This window comes from Adiantum capillus-veneris, chromosome 9 (assembly GCF_014529385.1).
Source record: "Adiantum capillus-veneris isolate H3 chromosome 9, ASM1452938v2, whole genome shotgun sequence".
NCBI lineage: Eukaryota > Viridiplantae > Streptophyta > Polypodiopsida > Polypodiales > Pteridaceae > Adiantum > Adiantum capillus-veneris.
In genome coordinates this window covers 27,487,884-27,496,989 of record NC_140939.1, presented here as the reverse complement: position 1 = coordinate 27,496,989, position 9,106 = coordinate 27,487,884, and the positions used below count along the sequence as shown (strand labels likewise).

The following is a 9,106-nucleotide window of genomic DNA, read 5'->3' as shown; positions in this document are numbered from 1 at the left end:
AATAAAGACCGATGTCAAGAAGTATGGTGTGGCTAGGGAAGCACCGGGCCTCGGACTATGAGGACGTAGTTGGGGATGATTTTACATTAAAGACCGATGTCAAGAAGTATGCAGTGCAGCTAGGAAAGCGTCAAGCTTCAGAATGTGAGGGCTAGGAGACAAATCAAGTGGATTGTAGAAACTTTGAAGCAAAAGACACTTGAAAAAAACAAAAATCTGACCATGAAAGACTCACTTTACAAAACAACCAAGATCAACTCAAAACTATTATGTGTGTGATGATTTGATGTAGGCCCGCTCTTGATTGCACAAGTATAGTGCTCTCATGAAACCTTTTGATAAGATCCTTTTGAGTTTTCCTATCATTCACAACTCTCAACTGTATCCTATTTCTTTGTTCTGGATGCTTCCACAAGTATCCATCTTTTCAAAAGTATCCATAGGCTTTTGTGCGTATCTTTTGAACTCTAGATTAGACTCCCCTTCTTGCCTTATCAAAGTTCTCAGATAGCTTTCATTGAGAAACCATTCACCTTGATATATGTCGTCTATAAATTACTCAAGTGCATTTCAGGCAAACATGATCACCCTTTACATGCAAGCTACTGCAATACCTCGTGCCTACATCATCACCGCTTGACAATCATTTCTACTTCATTTTCATACCTTGCTCTAGAAAGCATACTGATTGCCTTTATATACAATATGCTTAAATTATGGACTTTATGTACGTTATCCATATCAACATAGCAATGTAGGGAGTTAAACAACTCGCGATCATTCCAAGAAGGGGTAGATAATCAGTCTCCACTATTACATTTACTCCTATCAAATACTCTTTATCACACTTCAGTGTTGTGACTGCTCCTCATAAATCTCTTTTTACTTGTGAATAACTGCACTAATGAGCACTTAGCACCTTTGCTCAAAATCTCACCACATATCGCTTGCCATGTTCATCATCTTGCCCAATAGCCCATCCAATTCTTGTGGGGTTAGTATCCAATATCATAATAACATGCCTTCCACATTCATAGTTTACTTTTCTTAAATTTGGAGACATAAGCAACAACTTCTTTAGTTTTCTAGATAAAGCATAAAGAACCATTTTTCTTTGGAACTTTTAACCACCTATTTGAATATGGAGCACTTGAAGGCTCCAAAATACCCATCTTGATCTTTTCTTTAAACAACACAATGAGTTTTGGAAAATGAGCCTTTGGAACTGGAATAGGGCACAAGTTCCAACATACACGAGGGATAGTGAATATTGCCATAGCAACAAAAATGGAAGGATCAACAAACCCTATCTCCTGCAGCTCAAATTCAAAAGCCTTTCTGTATTTGGTAAGCATCTCTTCAAAGAATTATCTTTTCACCCTTATCAAATTTTCCTTGTAACCTACCGTTAGCTCCTTCAAAGAATCATGCGTTAACTTATGCCCAATCTTCCTTGGGTGAAAAGACTAGATTGCAAAGCAGCTTGCTTCATGATCCATTTTATCCTTGAAATATTTTGGTAGAGATTGTCATTGGTTTCACTTTCTTTTGCCACAAACTTATACTTGGTCTCCACTCGTAGATCAACACCTTGAGCATTTTTGAAATCCTCAATGACTTTCTACATTTCTATGGAGCATACTGTCTTCACGTCCCTGTAGTCACCCTTACATTTGGACAAGCTCCTTGATGAGTTATTTGTTGCACGAATCACACATCCATGATATACATCTATTGGCCATTGTCGTTTTTGATATAGACTCTTGTGACATGAGGTTAATCTCTGACCCATGATCTATTAGTGCAATGTATGGCTCTTCGATGAGGGTCTTAGTAGTTTCTCTTGCCCAATGACAGAGTAATAACTCTTGTGAGAGGTCTCAATTCATCTTTATCATCGAAGAAGCGAACATGTTTTACTTTTTACAAGACTTATAACATCTAATAATGGTTTCATCACCTTGCTTACCATAAACCTTTACTCCTTGGTTTGAGATTTGGCAATGTATGCATACATTAACTAAGAGTTTATGGGATTATCCCACCACCCTATTACTAGCCAAATGAAATCTTCACCTTCATGCTCAACCTCTTTAGTCATTTTATCCTTCATAGCAAATGAGAGGGAAGGGTGTTATAGTGGAAACGTTAATCAGGCATTAGTATGCTAATTATATAAGAGAGATCGGAGAGAGAGATTAATACTAACGGAAGTGGGATGCAAAGTAGATATGAGAGTGGATACAAAGTGTGTAGCATAGGCTTCTTTTATAGAGTTGGGAGAGAGTATTCGATGGCATAAGCTGTGATGTTAAATGTGTAGGCTTCCAAAGTAGAGGTAGTGGATGTGTCACACACCCCGACAAGCCTCCCCGTGTGTATCATAGTAGCACCCAAAAGTACAAAGGTATCCTCCCCTAGAGAATCTAACAACAGGGTGTAAGACCAAAGCAAAACATCCTGCCGAGAGAATTGTCGATTACGTGTAGGATCAAAGATACCTGTGTTAGGCCTAGGATAAGATTGGCGTTGGGGATATGGGTTCGTGAGGTAAACCGGGTCAGCACGGGGCTGCTCACTATGGGAAACAAGAGAGACAAGATGCACGACACCAAGAAAATGGCTGAAAATGACTCCTGAATTACTTAAAATGGACACCCATAATGCCTTAAATTGATATTGGTTAACCAAAGTGGGATTCAATTACAAATGATGGTTGTTAATGACACTGCTATGCAATCCTGAGCCTGTAAGAGCTTAATCCTCTCAAGATCCGCCAAGACGGTAAAATTCCACCTTGGTTACACCTTGAAAGCTTAACTGCTTAGAACTTTTGTTATAAGCACTTAGAAACTGGTGCAAAGAATCCGAGACTTCCATTGTCCATAGCCTACTTGGTAGAGAGTAAGAGCAATCTACCAATCCCCTTCTTCCCTTTCCTGTTCTTTACCTGCTTCCTGCTCCCTTGCTTGCTTCCAAATTACAATTCCTATCGTTAACAGCACTACCAGAATGAAACTCAAGCTTATGGAGCTTAATCCTCACAAATTTGACCAAGAGTACTGATTTCTTGCTTATGCCTGCCATTAGATCTTAAAACTGGCTATAAGGATGCGTGTTGCCCTTGAATCTCCTTATCTCCTTCTCTTGCCAACCTTCTTCCTCGCCTTCAATCTCCTCCTCCAATTACCCTCCACCTTTACTTGTTATGCTCTTGGTTTCTCGTAGTTCATGAGCTAGGGAGCTGGAGAGGAAGAGCCCCTTGCTTTGCTTGATGGTCCCTTTGATGCTTCCATTAGTGCAAAGATAGATCTTTTCTTCATTGAAGGTTAGGGAGCCCTCTTACTGGTGGGAACGGGAGCACGAGCAATTTCTTGCCTTGCTTAGTCCAAAGAGGGAGAGAGCGAACTCGAAGCAAGTTGAGTGAGAGAGAGAGAATTCTCTTAAGAAATTGCCCCTGCTCCTCTTTGCCTTTTTCTTCGCTTCCCTTCCCGTCCTCCCTTTTTCTTCACACCCTAAGCCCCCCCTTCTCTTCTCCTTTTATTTTCTTGCTCATGCTCATCAGCCACGGTGTTGTGACTGATGTGGCATACAAACCAATGTGATGATGTGGCAGTCGGCGGATGGAGGTGCACGGAATGCGGCAGGAGTTGCGCCAAATCTGGTCCCCCCCCCCCTTTTCGACATTTTCTCCTTCATGATTGTTGTTGCCCATGCACCATAGGGTCCGCTGGGAGTGCATCTCCCTCCTGCTTGCACTGTCCTCGCTGCCTCACACCATTCTCCTTTTCAGTTTCCCTTATTTTTTCCCCCTTCACACACATTAATGTTTTAGGGCCCCCCTTGGGCGGACATTGGCCTTGAGGTCTTGGGTGGCCCATTGCACTTGGTGGTGGGCGGCTTCCCTACAATACTACATTTGGTTTATACATCCACCAAGGCATTTCCTCGTACGACATCCTTTCACCGCAACCCTCGACTGACAATATCATTGTAAGCTTTATTGGCCATGTCAACGTTTTGGATACCGCCACAAGCTGACAAGATGCGAGTATAGGTTAGTGCATCTGAAGGGAGGCATCCCTTCCTATTCGATCAAAATTATTCACAAAAACCTTGCCTTAGCCTTAATGGGCATATCCTGTTACCATTGTGCTCCAAGAGGCAACCTTTTTGAACTGAAAGCTCATCAAAAGCTTGATGTGCTTTTGTACATGCATTTCATTTGACATACATAAATTCCAAAGCTTACGTCTCCATTAACCGACTGGCATGCAACTCAACTCAAGCATTGCCAAGGGTGGCATCTTTTCTCAAAATTCCCTGGTTGAAGCCCAAAAACTCCCAGGTCGCACACTGACGGAGGCGACCAAACCGATACGGAACCGGCCCCCAGTGAAACTCAAATCGCCAATATGTTGGCAACCAGAGCTCCAATTGCGTTCTTTGAATTGACCGACGTGCTCCACAAGTCGAGCACTTGAAGCACATGCATTCACTTCCTTTAGTTGCCCAATCCGGTACAGATCTGCAATCGACTCAAACTTCAAACTGACATAACTTCTTGACCGTAGCTTCGATTGAGGAGCCATAAAGACAGGCCTATAGAGCACCTTGAGCACTACAGTTCTAGCCCATAAACTTCCATTTTTAATCACCTCATAAATACCCACTTTAAGCATTAAAAACATAGGTTTTGGCCCTTTAAAGCCGCATCTGGCATACATTTAGCATCAAACCTTGCTTGTTATCAAGCCCTGGTCACTGCCAATAAACATATAGGCTTCAAAGAAGCTTAACTTGTATTCCTCTGTTTTTTTTCTCATCATGGAAGCGGAGCGGCACAACATCCACCCCCTCTGAACCTGCACATCCCCTGGCATGTGCCAACCATCTTTCTCTTTAATTTGCATCATCAAAAGCTTCATCAGACACATCGTCCGATGCATACATATCAGCATCATCCCTTGGCTGCCGATCTAAGATTTGATCCTCAAAATTAAACTCACGTTCCCGTTTCTTGAACAGTTTCATCCTTTTCCCTACAATAGGCACTCTAAGCTCAGTGCCATCGAGCTCACATAATCTATATGTTGCATTTTCATAAACATGAAGTACAACATGTGGTCCAAACCACCGCTTGACCATATTTCTCATAGCAAAGTATTGATACTCCAAGCTACTAAACGAGTACCCAATCTCCATCTTTGATAGCATATGGACATAGTCTATGCTTCTCATCAAATGTTTCTTTATTCTTCAACCTTTCCTAAGCTTGTCTTTGGCCTTCTCAATATCTTCTTGATGCCTCTCAAGTTGGAGAATATGTAAAGCAAGAAAATATTCTGTATCCATTTCTACTTCCCACGGCATTATAGTCCAAGACATAACTGCCTCCTTTGTAGGCATAATGGGTTTCTGCCCATACATCAATTCAAATGGCACATAACCTGTAACTGACCTTCTCAATATCTTCTTGACGCCTCTCAAGTTGGCGAATACGTAAAGCAAGAAAATATTATGTAGCCATTTCTACTTCCCACGGCATTATAGTCCAAGACATAACTGCCTCCTCTGTAGGCATAATGGGTTTCTGCCCATCCATCAATTCAAATGGCACATAACCTGTAACTGAACTATGCGTAGTGCGATTAGCCCATATAGCAAAAGTTAGCAGCTTAGGCCAATCACCAATACGTCCTCGGCATGCCTTTGTTAAAGCCTTAACAACAGACGGATGCCCCCTTTCACTTTTCCCATTACCTTCTGGATTGTATGTCGTAGTAAGAGCCAATTTGATGCCCAAGCAAGCAAAGAACTCACGAGCTTAATCTGCATCCACCTCTCCTCTATCAGCACAGTGATACATACTTGAAAATTACATCTTCAAGAAAAAATTTTCATACAGCACTTGTAGCCTTTGTACGCAAAGCTCTCCCTAGTTCAACCTGGTTTGTGAGGTCTTCTCCAGCAAGAACAATATACCTCATCTGCCAGACCCCCATTGGCATTGTAATCAAATCTACTACCCACTTGTAATGCACAACTAGTGGGTAAGTATGTAATCCATCTCGATGCCGTACAATAGAATATTGTTGGCATACTAAGAAAGTCTCCACAAATTCAACAACATCTTTGTACATTCCTTCCTCCAGTAACGATCCTTGATTTTGGCAAAAGTTGCCCATTCCCCTCTGTGTCCAGCCCATAAGCTTTCATGAAACTCTTTCATCACCTACCGTTGAGTTGCTTTATCTCACAAAAAACCCTTTGTGGTACCCCTCTTGAACACTTTGGTTGCTTTCACAAATGACCATCCTTTAAAAAGTAGTTATAATCCTTTTTCTTGATCCTCTTGTACTCTTGATCACTCCATCCCTCATGCCTGGTAAGAGTGCTGAGGTAACGACCTATCAAAAGCCATTCTCCATCAAACATCTCTTCAAAAAAGACTTCAAAAACATGAGCATGAGTACCACATCTTGCATGTAATGAGAAGAGGTATAGAACTTTAAGCCCACATCATCATTAGTGGTAAGCATCTCCTCTTCATCTTTATATCTGGCCCTTGAAAACATATCTGCTACAGGATTATCTATGCTTGCAATGTGGCAAAACTTTGGGTTAAGAGACTTAATAAAGGCTATCCATTGCAACACTGCAATGTTTGGAGTAGTACAGTTTGCAATCATCCCTATCAATGGTAAACAATTTGTCTCTACCACAACTGAAGCACCAATGAAATATTCTTTGTCAGACCTCAGGGCAGTAGCAACACTCAAAAGTTCTCTCTTAACCTGTGGGTTACCTCTTTGACGAGCATTAAGCACTTTTGCTCCAAATCGGACTCCATACTTGTGACCATCTTCATCATCTTGACGTATAGCCCACCCGATACCTGTTGGACTAGTGTCAATGGTTAAGATCACTGGCCTTTCGCACTTATAGTCAACCTCTCTCAAGGTAGGAGCCTCGAGAAGCATTGTTTTCAATTTTCAGATGGCCATTGCAACATGAGCAAAGTGTGGCAACTAAATACGATAAAATACACATGCACCCAAAAACCTCTGAATCTCAGTAACAGTTGTGCTTGTTTCTTTCATCTTTTGTATAGCTCAAACTTTAGCCGGACTCAATTGTCTTCCATTCGCGTCACACATATGCCCCACAATTAAAACCTCTTTAGCACCAAAAATTGATTTTGGCCCTGAAAGTGTCAAGTTAACTTCTTCAAGCCTAGATAAAATGGCTCATAGTCAGCAATATGCTTGGAAACAAACTTTCGGCACTCCCTCTGGTCTTTTACCTCATCTTTGAACCCTTCTTCACATCCCTTGATCGGCAAATCATCGATGAAAAGCCTAGTAACTTGAGGAATAAAATCTCTCAGCACCTTATTCATATCATTAAGCTACAGAGTTAGTAGCACACTATGGTAGAGTGCACATTTTCACCAAACCAAGAGGTGTATACATTGTAGTAAGATCCCTGCTCTCCAAAGCAAGCTGAAATTGATCATATCCTGAGTAAAGATCATCCATAGAGTAGATAGATCTTCCTGCGAAGGCTTCAACAAACTCGTCTACAATTGGACTTGTATCCACATTACGGATTGTTACCTTATTGACTGGTTGCATATGCTGAATGAACCTTAAGGTACCATTCTTCTTTGGAACAGTAAATCACCGATTAGAGTATGGTGCGCATGATGGTTCCAAAGTGCCCATCCTTATCTTCTCATTTAGAAAATCAATGAGCTTTGGGTACTGGAATAGGGCGTGAACTCCATGGCATATGAGGAACAATAATTATAACCATAGGAGAAACAACGTTTGGATCTGCACATCCAATCTCACTTGGGTCAAAACCAAAGGCTTTACCATGTTTTCCAAGCATCTCTTGAAAGCATTTGATCTCCTCTTTAGTAAGGAAATAATCCCTCCCAATCTTCAGTTGCTTCAACCTTCAATAAACTTATGCCAATATTCTTTGGATCTCTTAGTATAGGCTGGTGAGAAGCTTTCTCCATTACTCCATCACTTCTTTCTGGCAAAGGTGTAGCCACCAGCCTCACCTTGTTTGCAACAGATTTATTTTGTGTCTCTATCTAGACTTAATTGGTTCACCCAAATCCTCCTTTATATGTGTAAGTGCTTCATATAAATCGAGTTCTTCATACATGTCCATTGAATGCACTTTAACAATGTCAATTCCACTTTGTAACTTGTATTGCATGATCTTCTGACATAGTATCCACATAAGAGACCTCTTCAAAGATTTCTAAATCACATCATCCGGTTCAAGCACATCATATCCCTGCAATTTACTTTGAATACTTGACACATATTGCTTTTCCCATTCAGGTAGCTCATTAAACTTCATGTATGACACCGAACCCTCGGATGTTAATCCCAAAAATCACGAAGAGAATGTCTCTCTTTGCGAGAGCTTTCCCACCTCCATACCATCATAGTCCCGTTTTATAGTGGCACCCCAAGAAAATCCTGTGAAAACTTGTGTTCTTTGAACTCTCTACGTATCTTCAGTAATGGATGATCACGTAGGCTATCCTTGTTTCTGGCATGATCTACATACACAGTCAAAAACTGAACTGCCCTTTTACTATCCCTGCTCTAGATCCTTGCATAGACCGAGCCATCATCTAACACCTTTATTTCCATGCGCACAACTGTAATGTAAGGTTGGCCCACTATGAGTGGATAGGATGAGTGCTCTTGTATATAAAAAAATTGTGCATCACAAACATCCCCATAGTTATCTTAACATTTGCACATGCACCACAAAGATCCCCTGGAAGCATATTGGCTGCTCGAATCCGCCAACCTTGATCAACATCAATAGGCCATTTTCCTTTCTTGTGCAATCTCTTTGCCATAAGATTGATTTTTGACCCATGGTCCACAAGTGCTGAAACTGGCTCTTCGCTGTCCCCAACCTTCATAATGGTTTATGTCATTGCTCTGGCCCAATGAGTCCTAGAAAAGTAACCTGGGCACAATTTCCTCATCTCCATTTTCATTAAAATGAACATGCCTTACCTCAGATATAATTGGATTTGAAAACACCACATGCTTTGACTTTTCAT

General features: G+C 41.2%; 1 protein-coding gene across 1 annotated transcript; it reads right to left on the bottom strand.

Moving 5' to 3' along the window:
- Window positions 1-6,413: 6,413 nt before the first annotated feature.
- Window positions 6,414-6,983, bottom strand: LOC147450267 (uncharacterized). Its single transcript, XM_086520441.1, has one exon. It carries the CDS (start codon window positions 6,981-6,983, stop codon window positions 6,414-6,416), a length of 570 nt encoding a protein of 189 aa, XP_086376567.1.
- Between the last annotated feature and the right edge of the window lie 2,123 nt (window positions 6,984-9,106).